This window comes from Esox lucius, chromosome 19 (assembly GCF_011004845.1).
Source record: "Esox lucius isolate fEsoLuc1 chromosome 19, fEsoLuc1.pri, whole genome shotgun sequence".
NCBI lineage: Eukaryota > Metazoa > Chordata > Actinopteri > Esociformes > Esocidae > Esox > Esox lucius.
In genome coordinates, this window is record NC_047587.1 from 8,495,367 (window position 1) to 8,514,877 (window position 19,511).

The 19,511-nt window shown below is 42.0% G+C and overlaps 1 protein-coding gene across 1 annotated transcript in view; it reads right to left on the reverse strand.

Moving 5' to 3' along the window:
• Positions 1-7,900: 7,900 nt before the first annotated feature.
• The window catches only part of galnt18a (UDP-N-acetyl-alpha-D-galactosamine:polypeptide N-acetylgalactosaminyltransferase 18a), a 76,734-nt gene continuing 65,123 nt past the window's right edge, over positions 7,901-19,511 (reverse strand). The window contains exon 11 of the mRNA XM_010866441.4: positions 7,901-8,578. Coding sequence (XP_010864743.2) covers positions 8,429-8,578 — 150 coding nt within the window. The 3' untranslated portion in view covers positions 7,901-8,428. The remainder of the gene's footprint in view (positions 8,579-19,511) is intronic.

Here is a 19,511-nt window from a genome sequence, read left to right on the forward strand (position 1 = left end):
TTCAATGGACTGGGTACAAACACAACCATCATCAAGAAACATCTCATTGTGATTTTTTGGAGGGAACGTAACTTACATCCATCTTCTAGATTCCTTTTTTTGACTGGCTGTCCAGTGGTTATTGGGAGAATGAGGGTCTACTGCATGGAATGAGGTGAGTTGCGTTGACATATGCAGTACAAGTGATAGTGTCATCACCATATCATTTTAAAAATAAATAATGAAGCTGCATTGAGACATATTAAAGTGAGGCAGTTAATAACATGCAGACACATAAACAGTCCTGATCCCATGGCCTGATGTTAAGAATAAACAAAGTAGCAGTCCTGATCCCATGACCTGATGTTAAGAATAAACGGAGTAGCAGTCCTGATACCATGACCTAATGTGAAGAATAAACAAAGTAGCAGTCCTGATCCCATGACCTGATGTTAAGAATAAACAAAGTAGCAGTCCTGATCCCATGACCTGATGTTAAGAATAAACAAAGTAGCAGTCCTGATCCCATGACCTGATGTTAAGAATAAACAAAGTAGCAGTCCTGATCCCATGACCTGATGTGAAGAATAAACAAAGTAGCAGTCCTGATCCCATGACCTGATGTGAAGAATAACAAAGTAGCAGTCCTGATCCCATGACCTGATGTTAAGAATAACAAAGTAGCAGTCCTGATCCCATGACCTGATGTTAAGAATAACAAAGTAGCAGTCCTGATCCCATGACCTGAGGTTAAGAATAAATGGAGTAGCACTCCTGATCCTGTGCTCATAATGCACAATAACAGTGAAGAACCAAAGCATTCTCTCACTGTCTGGCTCAACAGCCACAATCAGATTTTATGTTCAAAGTAGGTGGTATTTCAACACATGTCTGTGCTGTGGCCTGCCTGGGCTACGATGGCCTGCCTGGGCTACGATGGCCTATGAGACATATTGACATGGGAAGTTTGAAAGGGAGAGAGGCAGCTGTGCAATTATAGAATAATAAGATGATGAGGCTGTTGCACAGCTTCCTGTCCTTCATGTCATTTTGTTTAATAGGCAACATTATTTTATGTTCATTTGATGTGCTCGTCTGTTGTGTTCTGAAATCCGCTGGTGGCTTTGATGGGCATGTGCTTGCATATGTCAGAGTATGTGAGTGGACTGGAGCTGTTGCAGGGGAAGGAGGTCAGCGCAATGAAGTGAGTGATGTAAAGCTTGTTTTTCCCTCTTAGCGGGGAGTATGGAGGTGAGTGGACATAAGTGCCCTTGGCCTCAATTGGTGGTGTAATTTTAATGATTCTCTAAGGGCCTTGGGCTTATACATTTCCATTCATAATGTTTCTTAAACAAATACATATATGTTGACTGTGTCTTTATGTCACCATGGCTAGAAGGAACCCACATCTGCAGGGACTGAGACACAGCTCAAGATTGTGCAAAGGATGAACTGAGCAAAATACAGCTAGGTCCTCGAAGTGAAACTGATCCAGAGCACACAGGACCTGGAACTCTTTCAACATGAGCGTGAATTGGAGCACACAGCCAAGACAACGCTGGAGTGGCTTCTTTAAGTCTACAACACAAACTCATTTGAGAAAGTGAAGGGGTCTTAATTCTTGGCTCTGTACATTCATTAAAAAAAAATCAGGGGCCATGTGAAGTGTACCGATCCAATCTGTCCTTGACTTTTGTCCTCAAAAAACTTCAGAGGTTTACATGGATCAGTGAAAGAGTTATGGAGGTTTCAAACTTAGTCCATGTTTTATGGATGGTTTGCAGTGGCTGCGTCAGTGTAATGATGTGCAACCCTTTTTTAAAGGGACGAAGGAAATGGAGTGTGGTTTCCCAGCTCATGCATTCTTAAACACTTGATTTTATTCAGCTCTAGTGTCAGGAACATGTAGAACCCAATAGTTTTCAGCTGGGGTCCCGGTGCAGGGCGTGTCAGTTCTGAACACGCTGCATAACATTAACCTGTTCTCGTTGAAACTACAGCCCTGTCGTGCTGTTACCCTGGGCCTCTGGCTTTTCCATTTGTTTTCAAACAAGAGTTTGTGGTAGTAATAAATACTAAGTCTGCTTTTTGTAGACACAGGTAATAAGTAGCCTACTTCCCAATATATAACAAACAGGTGTATTGCATTGTTCTAGTGCTTGGCTCCCCCTGTGCTTAGCGGTCTGCTTTGCCTTTTTTTACCCTGTCTGGCACAGGTAGGCCAGTGACATTGACATCTTTCTATCTCTTGAACTCGCATTTACCTCCAACACACACACGCGCACACACTGCTAGACTTTGGATTGAACCAAATCTACAGTCGATGTCGGCGCTCTGGTGTGACTTGTCGTGTGTCTTGAACTTGCAACGATTATTCTAACCTTAGCCTTTTGTCTTGAAGGGTGGCCACAGATGTATTCTGGAGCTTGAAGCACGCCAAATTTGTTACTGTAAAGGTGTGTGCTGTGCCGGTCGTGTCATTTCTATGTTCTGTTTAGTTCCCCTTAGTTTATTGGTTTCGACTGTCCAGTTTAGTCTTGTCACCTGTTCTACATTTGTTCCTTGTTACGTCCCTAGTTAAGTTCCTCCTGCCCTAGTGTTTCTTGTGAGTCATTGTTGGATGTTGTGGTTTATCTTAGGTTTGTTTATATTGAGCCTGGTAAAGAAGTCTGTCTTGGAATTAAAGCACCTTCATGGAAGTCACCTCTGCGCCTGTCCTGTTACCCCAGAGAACCGTGACCTTTACATTGTGTTTTTCCATGATATAGCAAGTAAAAGGGCACCCTACTGAATGGCAGTGCATCCATTTGGCTCATGTATGTTCTTGCCCTGACTGCCATGTAATGATATCTGGTGACATGCTGTACATCCTGGTCCATAAGAGGGTTAAGAGACTTTACTAGTCACTCCATAAAATGACTTGAGAGTATGGAAGCATAGCGACCTGTCTTTCAGTCTGCCCACATCCAAGCTGCAGGTGAAGATGAACTCCAGACTAGGCGGGTCAGTGTGGTCTGAAGTGACCATCAGATTTGCCCCCAACGCCACTTAAAGAACTCATTCCTGCACTCGGTACTCTACTTTTAGCTTTCCGTTCTTGTATTCCTGACTCAAGAGCCTTGGGTTGATGCTGATTTATGAATTCTTCTTAGAACTTGCTCCCTTATCTGAGATTCCTGCTGGAAAATGTATTCTTATTCTCCACACACAGGGTTCTCCTAGTCCCATAATGTTCCCCAATAGTCCTTGGAGTTAATACCTCCCTGGTTTGCTACACTTTAGATTGCTGCAGCTTGTGACTGGAACAAACTGGGATTTTTTTAAATCTATTGTTTGTTTTCTCTCCATCTCTGCATTTAAGCACTCACTAGCATCTTAAGCTGCTTCATGTGATGTGTTTGTGTTTTGTGCTGTACTTAGCTATGATAAAAAAAAAATAAAAAAAAAAAAAAAATATATATATATATGTATATATGTATGTGAATGAGTTAAAAAGATTTAAAGTAAAGTAAAATTCAAGGACTCTTTTTCCCTTTCTTTGCCTAAAATCTGCCTTATTTATTACTTTATTATCAACATGTTGAAATGGGCCTTTCTCAAATGGCCATTGATTTACACTGTACTGAGTACTAATCAAGTATTTCTCATGACAAAGATAAGGAACATTGTGAGGACAGTAATAGTTGTTCACGTTTTAGTCGCCAGCCTCTTGATGACAGATAAAGTTGGACATTTTAAAGTTCCTCCATGTCACCAATTTTTTATATGGTGATTAGGTAAAATATAGTAATTTCTGGATGTGTCTGTAGATCGGTCTTCTTCGTACAGCTGGTCCATTGTTTCGTACATTGTTAGTTCATCTCTATGTGGTAGACTGGCTTGAATGTTGGGACTTTTGTCCAGTTGCGTGACCCTAGTCCACTTCTGATTTAGCTCCAAGACAGATGGTCTGACATTGACACCCCAATGATGAATCTAGGACATTAACGTTCCTGCTCGTTTATTTAAAACAATGACTTAAACACTTCCTGTTAACTAATGCTTGGAATTTGAATGATTGTTTCTGTTCTTTTAGCACCGACTTTGCTGATAGCCACGTCATTGAGTAAAGTGTCCTCAGTATTAATGGGTTGTGTGGATGTCCCACTTAGCAATCTTAAGATGAATGCACTGACAGTAACCCTGGATTGGAGCATCTGCTAAAATGCTAAAATGTAAATGTAATTATTTTAGAATTCTCTGATACAGAGAATTTGTCTCCTTCAATGATTGGAGGTCTTCCAGGTTAATATGAGCAAAGCATCCGTACAGCATCACAATACCACCGCCCTGCTTGACCTTTGATATTCTGTCAAAACTGTGGAATGCACTTAGATTCTTCTGCCAGACATGACAAGGCCCATGTTGTCAGCATGGAAGCTGATGAGCTCTGACGTGAAATGATAAAAACAAGTAGGCCACTCCTCAAAGGCTCAACGCAGATCTCACTATCAAATTATGTCTGGGTAACAATTAAGTAAGTAATGTAAAGTAAAACATCTCCATTAAAATAAACAAAATCTTAGCAAAAAAAACTGGAAGGTCCTGCATTGATTGTATTTTAAACTAGCCATATTTATTAAATGAGATTCTATTTGAATCCATCAAGAAATCTCTATTTCATCATCATCCAAACAAAGGAGATGCTTGACTTCAGGAAGCGGAGGAGGGAACAGGCCACAATCCAAAGGCCTGCAGTAGAGTCAGCCATTTTAAGTTCCTCATTGTTCACATAGCCAAGGACCTGACATAGTCCTTCATTGCCAGCAATGTTGTCAAATGGGCACATCGGTGACTCTGCTCATTAATGTTGCATGTCACCGTGTGTCCTCTCCAAACGCTACTGTTGTTAACAGACTGGTATTGGAACTGCTCGGCACACAACTGAAAAGCCCTCCCACAGGTAAGATAGCCCAACACATTATCACAGCTGTGCTCCCAACAAGGACATGTTTCTGAAACTATACCTGACAGAAACCTGCAGCAAGGACCCCTCACTCTCCAGTCCAGGTTGGAAGACTGTTTTCAGCTGCAAGCCTGTTATGACCACCTACCATGAGCACAACTGGGCTCACATCACCAAATTACCCATAAAACAGATGCACATAGATATGCCGTGTAAACACTGACGGAAAATACTCGACTCTGTGTCATGTCATTATAAACAGCGTCACTTCGTCATTGTTCAGCAGGAACCTGCGAGTATGAATGACACTAAGTTGTTTACATTTACTCTTGTCCAATATTATACAAAGTTAAAACCATTTTGACTGCACTGCACCTTTATTTCTCGTTTGGACAAGGCCTTGTAGGCTAAAGTTCAACCACAGAGATAGATAGAAGCTTCTAGTGGCCAAACTGTTGTTTTAACAAGAGCAACGCCTTTGCAATATAGGACACACTTAGTACAGTCCAACCTTTAGTACGGTAAACTGGGTGAGACGTCCAACTTCATTTGCGAATCCCTCCTGATGACCCTATTATGATGACATACTTGGAACTGCGTAAAGATGGTTTCTCTATCTGCAGTCATTTCCACATGTACAGGTGCTGGTCATAAAATTAGAATATCATCAAAAAGTTGATTTATTTCAGTAATTCCATTCAAAAAGTGAAACTTGTATATTATATTCATTCATTACACACAGACTGGTATATTTCAAATGTTTATTTCTTTTAATTGTGATGATTATAACTGACAACTAATGAAAATCCCAAATTCAGTATCTCAGAAAATTTGAATATTACTTAAGAACAATACAAAAACATTATTTTTTGAAATGTTGGCCAACTGAAAAGTATGAACATGAAAAGTATGAGCATGTACAGCACTCAATACTTAGGTGTGACTCTTTTTGCATGAATTACTGCAGCAATGCGGCGTGGCATGGAGTCGATCAGTCTGTGGCACTGCTCAGGTGTTATGAGAGCCCAGGTTGCTCTGATAGTGGCCTTCAGCTGTTCTGTATTGTTGGGTCTGGCGTATCGCATCTTCCTCTTCACAATACCCCATATATTTTCAATAGGGTTATGGTCAGGCAAGGTTGCTGGACAATTAAGAACAGGGATACCATGGTCCTTAAACCAGGTACTGGTAGCTTTGGCACTGTGTGCAGGTGCCAAGTCCTGCATCTCCATAAAGTTGGTCAGCAGCAGGAAGCATGAAGTGCTCTAAAACTTCTTGGTAGACGGCTGCGTTGACCTTGGACCTCAGAAAACACAGTGGACCAACACCAGCAGATGACATGGCACCCCAAACCATCACTGACTGTCGAAACTGGACTTCAAGCAAGGTGGATTCTGTGCCTCTCCTCTCTTCCTCCAGACTCTGGGACCTTGATTTACTTTCATCAGAGAACATAACTTTGGACCACTCAGCAGCAGTCCTTTTTGTCTTTAGCCCAGGCGAGACGGTTCTGACGCTGTGTCTTGTTCAAGAGTGGCTTGACACAAGGAATGCGACAGCTGAAACCCATGTCTTGCATATGTCTGTGTGTGGTGGTTCTTGAAGCACTGACTCCAGCTGCAGTCCACTCTTTGTGAATCTCCCCCACATTTTTGAATGGGTTTTGTTTCACAATCCTCTCCTGGGTGCGGTTATGCCTATTGCTTGTACACTTTTTTCTACCACATCTTTTCCTTCCCTTCAGCTCTCTATTAATGTGCTTGGACACAGAGCTCTGTGAACAGCCAGCCTCTTTAGCTATGACCTTTTGTGTCTTGCCCTCCTTGTGCAAGGTGTCAATGGTTGTCTTTTGGACAGCTGTCAAGTCAGCAGTCTTCCCCATGATTGTGTTGCCTACAGAATTAGACTGAGAGACCATTTAAAGGGCTTTGCAGGTGTTTTGGGTTAATTAGCTGATTAGAGTGTGGCACCAGGTGTCTTCAATATTGAACCTTTTCACAATATTCAAATTTTCTGAGATACTGAATTTGGGGTTTTCATTAGTTGTCAGTTATAATCATCAAAATTAAAATAAATAAACACTTGAAATATATCAGTCTGTGTGGAATGAATGTATACATTATACAGATTTTAAATTTTTGAATGGAATTCCTGAAATAAATCAACTTTTTGACGATATTCTAATTTAATGACCAGCACCTGTACATTCGAAGACATTTACCAGAGACTGTCATCCAGAGTGACTTAGTTAATGATCTTAGAGATCAGAAAGGGAATCTGCTGTCTTTCAGTTGAAGCTGGTTCCACCAATGGGGTGCCGGGGAAGAGCTTTGACTGGGTGGGGGGTGGGATAGTCAAAAGACCAGCTGCGGCAGAATGAAGACTTGGGGTCGGGATGACCTTACTTGCTTGTCAATATTACAATCTGCTTTGGGCAGATTTTAGGCAGAGTAAACCCACTTTGTGCGTTTTAATTCAGAGGGACCTTGCAGGACTGTGTTAAGTACCCACCTGTGTGTTGCGATCGAGCCGCCTTCTCTTCTGTGCCAAGCGTATGTCCTTGGCGCGCTTGAATAAGCAACATAGGAACACCTAGGTGGTTTCTATGTGAAGTTTCTGACATAGAGAAGGACAATAGCATGAGGGCATTTCTTCATCTGCCATATGCAGAACATGAGGGCTCAAACATCATTACATTTACTGCAGAGGATATTATTATGGGATGTTTCAGTCATGCTCCATTACCCAGCTGCTGCTACAAACAAGTCGTGTGTGATTGCATTCCTTTCAAAAGCATTTCTATGTGGTGAAAAAAGGTGTAGACATCATGACTACTTCACATTTCTATTCCAGTCATTAAGGTGTCTGTCATAATAACGAAAACTAAATTGACATTAAATATCTTGACCTTCAGTAGAGCATGACAAATCATTTAGGAGACCTCAGGACGGAAAATCACCCACAAAATATTTTTGTCATCAGAATGTTTACTGAAGATTTGTATAAATATCCAATACACTTAAACAATAGCATGTATATTTTCCCATCATATTGGCAGCAGTTCCTCACACCAAATGCCTGTTTTAATTTTAAAAAGTCCATCTACGTACCTGAGACACACAAAACAACAATCACATAAAAAAGTAAACTGTGCTACACAGTAGCAGAAATGACAATGTATTATTAAGCCAAAGTCATACTGATTTCAGCATGACAAAAGACAATCTCCAAATACACTGAAAATGTTCAGCCTCATTCCAAACAACTGCCTCGTCATAGCCTGCCAATTCAATCATGTATATTAACCCAAGAAATGTTTAACATTTATCAGATTTTTTTTTTTTGAGTCTCAGAGACATCAAGGTGCTTAAAGTGTCAGCATACTTTTATTCAATTATTGCCTTCTTCAATAAATAGATATTTTTAAAGGAGCAGAGATTCCATGTCTTCAGCTTCAGGTCAGCCTACACCATGGGCAGCTCTTTGCTCTGCGTGACTTGTGACTCATTGGAGAGCGTAGGTTGACAGTAAGTTGGTGATGGTCCATTTCTGACCAGAGCACTTCTGTAATGTCAGCTGATAGCCAAACTCTGTGTTGCTGCTCTCGGCCAGCTCCAGGCAACGTTTTGACTTCCTGTTCTCTATGGAGCCCCCCTATAGGAAACAGAGCACATTAATATGATGAGTCATTGTTTGGAAATTAACGCTGCCAAACAATAAAACCGGGGATTTAGGATTTATTGTGATAAATGGAAACACATCGCATTGGTTGAAGCAAGCAGTGATTTAAAGATCTGTTAAACACAAAGGCTCTAATGTGAAGTTGTTGGATTAGACACTCTACTTAAAGATGCATTCTGGGACTCTTGGATGTAAAAGTGGTACTATCCAGTCAAAACGAGTCCATGAAAATTGGGTTCTGTCATGTATGTGCCGATATATGTTCCCCACATCATCAAACCCATTTGTTTTCAAACCTGGAATATCTTGGCTAACTGAGGTTTGTTAGTGATTCTACTCACAGGTACACACAGATAAACCACATATTACATTAGCCAGCCCTAAGTGGGAGGTAAACATTTTTATTAATAAAAGATCCAGACAGCGTGTTTAAAACCGTTTACGCTACAAACACAAAATGATTGTCTAAATGTGCAGACTGACTCAACATTACTTAAAAAAGCTTCAAAAGCTTTTCAATACTATGTAAAATGTCTAAGATAACTCCTAATGTGTTCTCTAATCTCATTGTACATTTGTGGCTGTGTTGTTGTCCTGGCAAGATTTGTGTACTGTGATATTAATAACAGGGGTGCCGAAAGGTTTTAGATCTTATTATTTATTTATTATTTTTTTGGGTGATTATTCTTCATCTGAGATATTGTATTACTACAACCCTGTTTCATAAGATGTTGGGATGCAGTCTAAAATGGAAATAAAAACAGAATGCAAGGATGTGCAAATCATTTAAACCCTATATTCAAGAGAATATATAATACAAAGACAACCTATCAAATGTGGAAACAGATTTTTTTTAATTGATCCTTGAAAAATATGTGCACACTTGAAATGTGATGCCATCAACATGTTTCAAAAAAGGGGGGATGCTTGACTAGCCTGGAAGGGGATGCCTGACTAGCCTGGAAGGGGATGCCTGACTAGCCTGGAAGGGGATGCCTGACTAGCTATATGTTGTAATTTGAGGTGGAACAATGAGAGAAATGGTAAATATGTGTTTGTGTTTAAGTCTAACCCCCTTAACTCTGTTAAAACAAAATGGCAGCTTTGATGCCTTTGTCAGTTATTGTACTGTATAGTAGTGCTGATGTGGGATCCATTCCATCTTCACTTTGAAAATGGTCCGTTTCATAAAACGGAAAGCAGAGCCCAAGGACATGTCAGGCATATTCTGACTAAAGAAGAACTCTGTCACTTTAGTCACTGTGTAAAGCTCTTCAACAAAAATAACTAATCATGAACATAGCCTAAACATATTTTTAATTATTATAACTTTTGACCAAGAACATTTCTATAATAATTTTTTGGTTTGTTTCCTATATTTTCAGGAACTTGCTGAATTTGAAGAAATGGAGGAGCAACTAATCTTGACCAGAAATGTAGAAGTTTCTCTTCATAACAATTCAAGGACGCTTTGGGGATTGTCCCTTCTACCACTGCGTCCCAGAGGATTAGCAGAGCTCAGAAAATATGTTACACTCTCACTCATTCTCTTACTCTGTGCTGATTGGACAATTCTTTCTCCTCAGGAGTATAACATCATACTCTCTAAGGAAATAGCAAAATGTCTGCAATAGTTTATTTGAGATACAATTTACATGTGTTTCTTCAACCACAAATATTAATATAAGACTTTTACTGGACAGTTACTTCACATCAATTCAGTAGCATCATAACTACTATCAATCAACCATATAAAATGAAAATGTATTTTTTTATGAAATCACAAAAATATCATAAACAATAAGCCAAGTGGACTTTAGTTTTACATTTTAATAGAAATTGTAGGCAAACTCTCTTGATTTGGACAGTTTTACTGTGTTTTAGGACACTCATAGGGATTGCCATTTATTACTTCACCTACGACCCCTGAATTGGAAAGGTTTTCTCCCTGGAGAACCACTATGTGATGAAGGAGTCCAGAGAAAAGTATAATCTAATGTGTGATGGTGTGTCATATATGGCAACTAAATCAGGGTCCGTGGATCCTGGGCTCGAATGTGATCACATTTTTGTCTTCTCTCGGGTCGTGGTACTGGGTCAGATATCCTGAGGGTTCTGAGTAATGTAAGCAGAGCCGGTCTCTTGCATTTGGGGACCAGAGAGACCAATCTCCAGGCCACGTGGATCATCTCTGTATTCCTCTTCTGAATTTCTTGCCCTGATATCTACCTCTTCACTGTCTCTCTGCTGAGTGAACTCCTTATCTGACTCCTCCAATCTCTTCTCCTGAGGACTCGACCGTCAGAATGGCACCACCAGCAGAGTTACAACACATGCCGTTCAATGCCCAATAGTTTACTAGGTAGCTATGGAATCATGTAGTTAAACCTTTACAGTAAAAACGGTTCATCAATATGTCAGCAAACACTAAATTGTTGTTGATAGATTACTCTTAAATCTCTCAATTACAGGCTTTCCACATTTTATCATACTGATTTCCATCAAGTACCCATTGAAATTCTAGTTTTTGTTAGTATGCATAAGATCAAAAGTAAATGTTTGGGGGAAAAAAGCTGTTTAGGACTTCCGAGTTGGTAAGCTTGCCAAAGTGATCATGTTGTTTGGTACCATTCATCAGTTTAGCTCAAGTAAATGTGGTTTGCTTGCCAGTCTAGGTATGTATGGTTGTGAATTAGCGGTAGTGACAAGAATATTGATGGTAATAGGTGTTGTGGTGGTTCTAGGTTTTTGCTAGTTAGAGTGACATGTTTTGAGTGGTTTCAATCTCCTATGGAGAAACTAGGTGAATATGAATGATACCATAGATGTACAACCCAGTTTCCAAAAAAGTTGGGACGCTGTGTAAAATGTAAAGAAAAACAGAATGCAATGATGTGCAAATCATTTAAACCCTATATTCATTAGATAATAGTACAAAGACAAAACATCAAATGTTGAAACTGAGAAATGTTATTGTTTTTTGAAAATTATGTGCCCACATTTTTTTGTAATGCAAAAGAAAACCTGGTGGAACATCTCCCAACTAATTAGGTTAATTGGCAACAGGTTAGTAATATGATTGGAAATAAAAAGAGCACCCCAGAGAGGATGAGTCTTTCAGAAGTAAAGATGGGGAGGGGTTCGGGCAAATAGCACAACAATTTAAGAATAACGTTTCTCAACCCTGCTGAACTCTGTGACCCAGAGAACTCTGTGAACTCTGTGACCCATCACTTACCATACCCCAACCCTGCATTGAAATTCAAGATTCAATGCAGGGTTGGGATATGGTGAATGATGGGTCACAGAGTTCTCTGGGTCACAGAGTTCAGCCGGGTTACTGTAGATGGGAAAAAACTGTTCCTGAGCCTGCTGGTGTGGGACTGAAGAGACCTGTACTGCCTGCTTGATGGGAGGAGGGCAAACATTTGGTGGCATGGATGTGAAGGGTCCCTGATGATCCCGCATGCCCTGTGTAGACACCGCTTCCACTGGAGGTCTGTGATTGCAGGAAGCTGGGCACCAGTGAGGTGCTGGGCGGTTTTCACCACCCGTTGCAGGGCCTTCTGGTCGGCTGTGGAGCAGCTGATATACCACACTCTGGTGCAGTTTTGTCAGAATGCTCTCGATTGTGCAGCGGTAGAAGTTCACAAGGATCTTGGTGGACAGACAGCCTTTCTTCAGCCTCCTCAAAAAGTATAGGCACTGCTGCACCTTTTTGCCCAGGGCCGAGGGACCAGGAGAGGTCCTCTGAGATGTGGACACCCAGGAATTTGATGCTGGACACACGTTCCCGTCAGTGCCATCAATGAGGACTGGGGCGAGGCTGCAGCCTTTACACTTCCTGTAATACACAATGAGGTCCTTGGTTTTCTTTTCGTTGAGGGCCAGGTTGCACCATGCCGCCAGGCACTTGACCTCCTCCCTGTGGGCTGACTCGTCATTGTCACTGATCAGGCCTACCATGTGGTCTTGTCTGCGTAGTTGACGATGGTGTTGGAACTGTTTGCAGGAATGCAATCGTACGTGAAGAAGGAGTACAGGAGGCGGCTCAGCGCACAGCCTTGTGGAACACCAGTGTTCAGGATCAGGGTGGAGGAGGTGAAGTTGTCTAACTTGACAGACTGGGGATCCAGTGTTGGGGGGAGGCATGATTTAAGGTGGGCCAGAACTAGTCTTTCGAAGCATTTAATGATCGTGGGAGTGAGTGCAACCATTCGGAAGTCATTCAGGCTGGACACGTCTGACTGCTTCGGCACTGGCACAATGGTTACGGTCTTGAACATGTAAAAAATGTTGGTAAAGACATGGCCAGCTGCCCAGTACATGCTCTGAGCATACGCCCGGGGACGCCCTTCAGGACCAGCAGCCTTGCGTGAATTCACGCTGCCCAGGACAGACCACACTTCTGCGGTGGATCGTCTGACAGGGGGGATGTCTGGGGGGAGTTCAGCTTTAATGGCTGGCTTGCTCATCATTGCATTCTGTTATTATTTGCATTTTACACAACTGTTTTTTGGAAACTGGGTGGTACCATAGGTGCCATGATTAGGGCATGGTGCTTTAGTTGTTTTCTGTCCCTTCTCACCCCAGCCATGAGCAATCAATCTACCAGTCATCAGACGACTGACCACTGACTCTGCATAACTGAGCACACAGACTCAAACATGCACTCACTTGCATGGGTACAAACCCATGCACATTTTATTCACATACACACTCAGTGTATATATAATCATGAATATACCTAAAATTGCTACTACTGTTATTATTATTTATCACTTATCGTTCTATTTTTCTAGCATTGTCGAGCAGGAACCTGGAAGTAAGAATCTTGTTGGGGTATTCATAAAACACACACTCCACGTACAGTACAGTAACATCATGATAAAACAACATTTTTTATCTGGCTTAGGGATAATCAGACAGGACAGAACACATGAAAATGCTTTCACGTATCAACAGACAGGTGACAAATTAAAGGAAAAACCAGAAGGCTTCCCTCTGTGATTTCTGGACTGCTTCACAGGCATCCATTTAGTCTGGCTACAACCGGTGTTTTGGCCTGCAAAACACATCTTGCACCCTCACAGCAGGTATGATGTAGCTCCATCCAGTCATGCCTTGTCTGGAAGGTTGTGAGGTGGTGGAGCGCACTCAGCTTGATGAATAATCTCTTGTCTGAGTGCGTCAGATTACATTTTCAGGACTGGAAACATACTTGATGTCTACTTAGTTTAGTAGCCCATTTCACCGGCAGCCAGTTTGGGCAGAATGTACTGATTGTCAATGGGTGGTTGTCTGTCCACGCGGTAAATGGCCACTCTGTCAGCCAAGCTCTCAGCTTCTTAAAGACGGCCGAGTGTAAAGTGAAAACGTCTACCCTTTAGGTCAGGGTGATTTGATTGTGCATTATTAAGTAATTTGGTAGCAAACTGTAAGGGTCTGGCAGTTGGGCCATTTTCACGTTGTGCAAGGACAGCGCCTAGATCATTACAAGACACATCTACAGACAGCAAAGTTGGCCTGTTGAAATCAGGAAGGTAGTAGCCTGGACTTTTCTTGGGTCTGTGGTAGCACCCCTTGTACTGATAATGTGCTTCAGGAACATCGCTGACCTTTTCATAAAGTGCCATTTCTTTGGAGACAGTTTTAGACTGCAGAATGAAAGGCCCATACAGCTAATGAATGAGTTCCTTAATTATGGGTTTCAGAGCGCAGAGGGCATTGCGGGACGACGTGGAACCCAGTTCAGTTGTATTGGGCCAGTGTGTTTGGTCACTGGCTTTGGTTAGTAAAACATGCTGCTGCAGAGAAAGGAACCGTCTGTGTAACTGTCTTATATTTACCCAGTGTCTTTAAAGCCCCAGAAGAAATGCTTCTGCTGCCTTCTGCCTCACTGGGCACAGAGTCTCTAGTACAGGACTGGCTTTCCCTCTCTATACATTAGCCCATAATCAGACTGGCTTATCATCTCCATTGTGCTCAGATTATGACATCTGTCAGAAGTCACTTGTTGTCTGTGGTTACTTGACATGTGTGACCAACTGCATGGCAGATGTAACAGAAGCAATTAGCATGACAAAGCTCCATTCCATTGCGAATTGTGTCCCCACACACTTTGGCCAGGACAGATTATCTCCTGGGCCTCGAAAACAATTTCAAACCTAGCAACCACACAACCCGATAACTCAGTATGGTTGCGGAGGTAATTGGAGGCACAATATTTTCACCTACGGAGTGACCTTTCTTCTTAACAATGCCTGCCAGGAAATCCCTGGACACATCCTCATTCCCATGTCTAGATAAAACTGCATTTGTTTGACCCATCACAGTCAGTGGGCAGCTATCTATCCTCTTACTTCCACACCCACACCATGTTCAGTCGCACAGGCAGTGTCATTTAAATCTGCCACAGTACAGTCAATTTGGGCCAGTTGTCTACCCCTGGGAGGGTTTGTATCAGATAAGTCACTCCTTAGGGGAGGCTAGCTTGGAATAAAAAAAACAAAAAACAAAAGGGATAATGCTGATAATGTTGGAGCTACAGCGTTGGGGACATCTGTACAATGTTGAGGTAAATACTAATACTGAACCAGTGGGCCTTTGAGGGGTGGAGGTCATGTTAATGTATTGGGCAGAAACAGTCAGATGAGTTTTTGGGGCAAGCTGATGGGCGGACATGGGATCTGGTCAGGGAAAGCCTACGCAGTAATCCTGCCAGGGCTGTAAGGCCGTTTATGACATTTGTGAAGCATCGGTCCAGAGACACAATTAACTCTGATGTGCCCATGGCCCATGTTTATTTTACACTGCCAATTGAAGGGAAGACCACTCCATTTGACCAGCGGATTAGACTGAACAGGTCCTTAGAGGTTGTAGGGGGTTAAGACGCAACACAACGAGCCAGACAATCCATCACGTCCGTCGACTGCCCAAATCACCCGGCCCAGTCCGAACCCGGAGCTGTCCTCCGCTGAGTATGAGGCACCCTGTCCCCCAAGAGACCCCTGGTGGTAGGACACAGGAAATGACTGGACCAATGTCGCATGCAGGGTCCGCTGTTAGGAACAGCCCCCTCGCCACGGCCCATCAGGGTTTGCGTAGGCAACCGTGGGAAGCGTAGGCAACCGTGGCGGCGAGTGGCCCGGGGGAAGGCATAAACCACCCTGGCCCAAATGTTGCCAGGAGACAAAACACAACAGAATGGGGGAACTGTCCTGCCAGTTACCTCTGTTGTCTGCTAGGCAGTTGGTCACACCTGTCAAGTGTTTACATACTTTGTCTACAGCTTTCATCAAGAAGCAACACAGCTCAGCGCCATGACAACTACCTGAGTGTGTGTGTATGTGTGTTTAAGCCCGCTGTTGTAAGCTGTTCAGCTCAACAATCTTACCATGTTCTTTTTTTAGGAGAATGAATGACTATAACTCCTTTTATTGACAGTGAGAATCAGAGGGAGACAAGTAAATTGAGACGGGTATTGAACATTGGTCTCAAGTAGGGAAACACAATGTTTTTTCATTGGTTTGTTTTTACCTGCTGGTAGCAATTAATTCCACAGCAGGATTAAGCAGCAAGTGTTTATAATTTGTGCAGCAAAATTATAGAATTCAATAGGCTGCATAGAGAACAAAAACATACAATTTAGAATTACTAGTTGATTACATGGTTCAGTAATTAATACAATTAGTTGATTGTTGAATGTTATTGATAGCCAGCTTTCTAGAATAGAAAAATACACAGCCAGCCTCTCCACTCGACACTTAAAATGGAGAAGAAATCTATTTGAGAGGTGCTGCAGGGAACTCAACAGGTGATCGAACAATGGATGTATTGTGTTCACAGTCCTTGAGATAGAGAAGCTGTTATTCCACCAAGTGTCAGTCACAGGTTGGTTGTGGTCAGGGCCGGCTCCAGGCATGAGCAACATGAGTGGTGGCTTAGGGCCCTCGACCGCTAAGGGGCCTCCGCCTGCTAGGGAGCCCTTGACCGATAGGGGAGAGGGGGCCCCAAATGTAATTTTGCTTAGTGCCCCCAAAAGGCTAGAGCTGGCACTGGTTGTGGCTACAATTAGACTTATCTTTGATCTTTTTACACTACGAAAGTTTTACAGAATTTAATTTAAATATCATAAAATATAAAAACATTTCTCCCACTAAATGTTTCAAATGTTTGGCTGAGGTATTATCCATATAAACTTTCTCGCCGGTCCATCTATCAGCATGCACTTTCTTTTAGTTTCCTCACACTTCCTTTCAACACACACAGCAGACACAGCACACACAGCAGACACACATCAGACACAGCAGAAACACAGCAGACACAGCACACACAGTAGACACATAGCCGACACACAACAGACACAGCAGACACACAGCAAACACAACAGACACACAGCAGACACACAGCAGACACAGCGGACACATAGCAGACTCAGCAGACATAGCAGACACACAGCAGACACAGCACAAACAGCACGCAAAGCAGACACTGCAGACACACAGCAGAGACACAGCAGAGACACAGCAGACATACAGCACACACAGCATACACAGAAGACACAGCAGACACACAGCACACAGAGCACACACAGCAGACACAGCAGACACACAGCAGACGCAGCACACACAGCAGAGACACAGCAGACACACAGCAGACACAGCACACAGCAGACACAGAAGACACAGCAGACACACAGCAGACGTACAGCACACACAGGAGACACAGCAGACACACAACAGAAACATGTCAGACACACTGCAGAGACACGTCAGACACACTGCTGACACAGAAGACACAGCAGACATGCAGCATTTGTCAGGGTAACCGGAAAGAAGAGCATTGCAGTAATCTAGTCTAGAAGTAACAAAAGCATGGATTAGTTTTTCGGCATCAGTTTCAGATTTTTGCAATGTTTCGAAGATGAAAATAAGCAACTCTTGAGACATATTTTATATGTTCATCAAAGGAGAGGTCAGGGTCAAGGGTAACGCTGAGGTTTCTTACCGTTTTTTGGGATACAACCATGCAGCCACATTGAAATCTGCTAACAACGCTCTTTGTTTCTTGGGTCCTAAAACGAGCATTTCATTTTTTCTTGAGTTTAAGAACAAGAAGTTCACTGTCATCCACTTCCTAATATCTGAAACGCATGCTTCCAAAGTAGCTAATTTTGGGGCTTCTCCATGCTTCATTGAAATATATAACTGTGTGTCATCAGCATAACAGTGAAAATGTACATTGTGATTTCGGATTACATCGCCCAGAGGCAGCATATATAGTGAGAACAATAATGAGCCCAGAACCGAGCCTTGAGGAACACCTAAGCATACCTTTGACTTGTTAGAGGAAATGCCATCCACACTAACAAACTGATATCTTTAAGATAAATAAGATTCAATCCAGGCTAGAACATGTCCACGTAGCCCAATATGGGTTTCAAGTCTCTCTAAGAGAAGGGAGTGATCAATAGTGTCTAAAGCAGCACTAAGATCAAGAAGCAACAGGACGGATGCGGAACCTTTGCCGGAGGCCATTAGAAGGTCATTTGTTACATTCACAAGTGCAGTCTTAGTTCTATGATGGGATCTAAAACCGGACTGAAGCATTTCATAAATGTTATTTGTCTTCAGGAAGGCATTCAGTTGTTGGGAAACACATTTTTCGAAGATTTTTGCGAGGAACAGGAGGTTCGATATTGGCCTATAATTGCTTAATATGTCGGGATCCAGATTAGATTTTTTTTAGAAGAGGGTTAGTTTCCACAATTTTTTGTGAGTTTGGTACACATCCGGAGGAAAGGGAGCAATTTATTATGTTCAGCATTGGCTGACCTAGCACAGGAAATAGCTCCTTAAGTAATTTTGTTGGAATCGGGTCTAGCTGACAGTTTGTGGGTTTAGAACTCATTACAAATTTAGTGAATGTGTCGAGCGATACGGTATCAAAAAATTCCAGTGTCCCCATTGAGACCTGGTCAGGAAGGTTCAGGACATTCTCAGGACAACTGAGATTTTGAGGACCATAACTATTTAAGGAGGAGTTAGTTATTTGTTTTCTAATGGTGATCATCTTTTCATCAAAGTAGTTCATGTATTCATTACAACTGAATTGTTGAGTTTTGCTTTGAGTTTTGCAACTGTATCAAAGAGACATTTTGGATTGTTTTTGTTCACCTCAATCAGGTTGGAGAAATAAGCTGATCGAGCAGACGTGAGTGATTTTCGGTATTGTACTTTACTGTCTATCCAGGCTAGTCTGAATACTTCCAACTTGGTGGAGCGCCACTTTCACTCCAATTTTTTGGAGGCTTGCTTAAGTGCTCTAGTATTGTCTGTGTACCAGGGAGCAAGTTTCTTGTTGCGTATTTCTTTTGTTTTTAGTGGTGCAACTGTGTCTAATGTATTTCACAGTGTTAAGTTTAGATCCTCGATTTGATCGTTTACAGATTTATTTACTCTGTTGTTAATGAGTGAACTTGTAAGAATATCAATTTATTTGTAGTCAGAGAATTTATAGTATCGCTTTTGAAACTCATTGTTTATAGAGCAAGTTGATTTCTTGTTTTAACAGAAAATGTAATAAGACAGTGATCCGATAATCCAGGTTTTTGGGGGGAAATTATTAGATCTACAATATCTATTTATCGTGACAGGTCTAAATCTAAGGTGTGATTGTGGCAATGTGTTGGACCTGAGACATGTTGGATAAAACCCACTGAGTCAATTATGGCTTCAAAGGCTTTTTGAAGAGGATCATTGGACTTTTTCATATGAATATTGAAATCGCCAAAAATGTGAATACTATCTGCCATGACTACAAGGTTAGACAAGAACTCTGGAAACTCATTGAGGAACATTGTGTATGGCCCGGGGGGCCTATAAATAGTAGCTATGTAAAACGA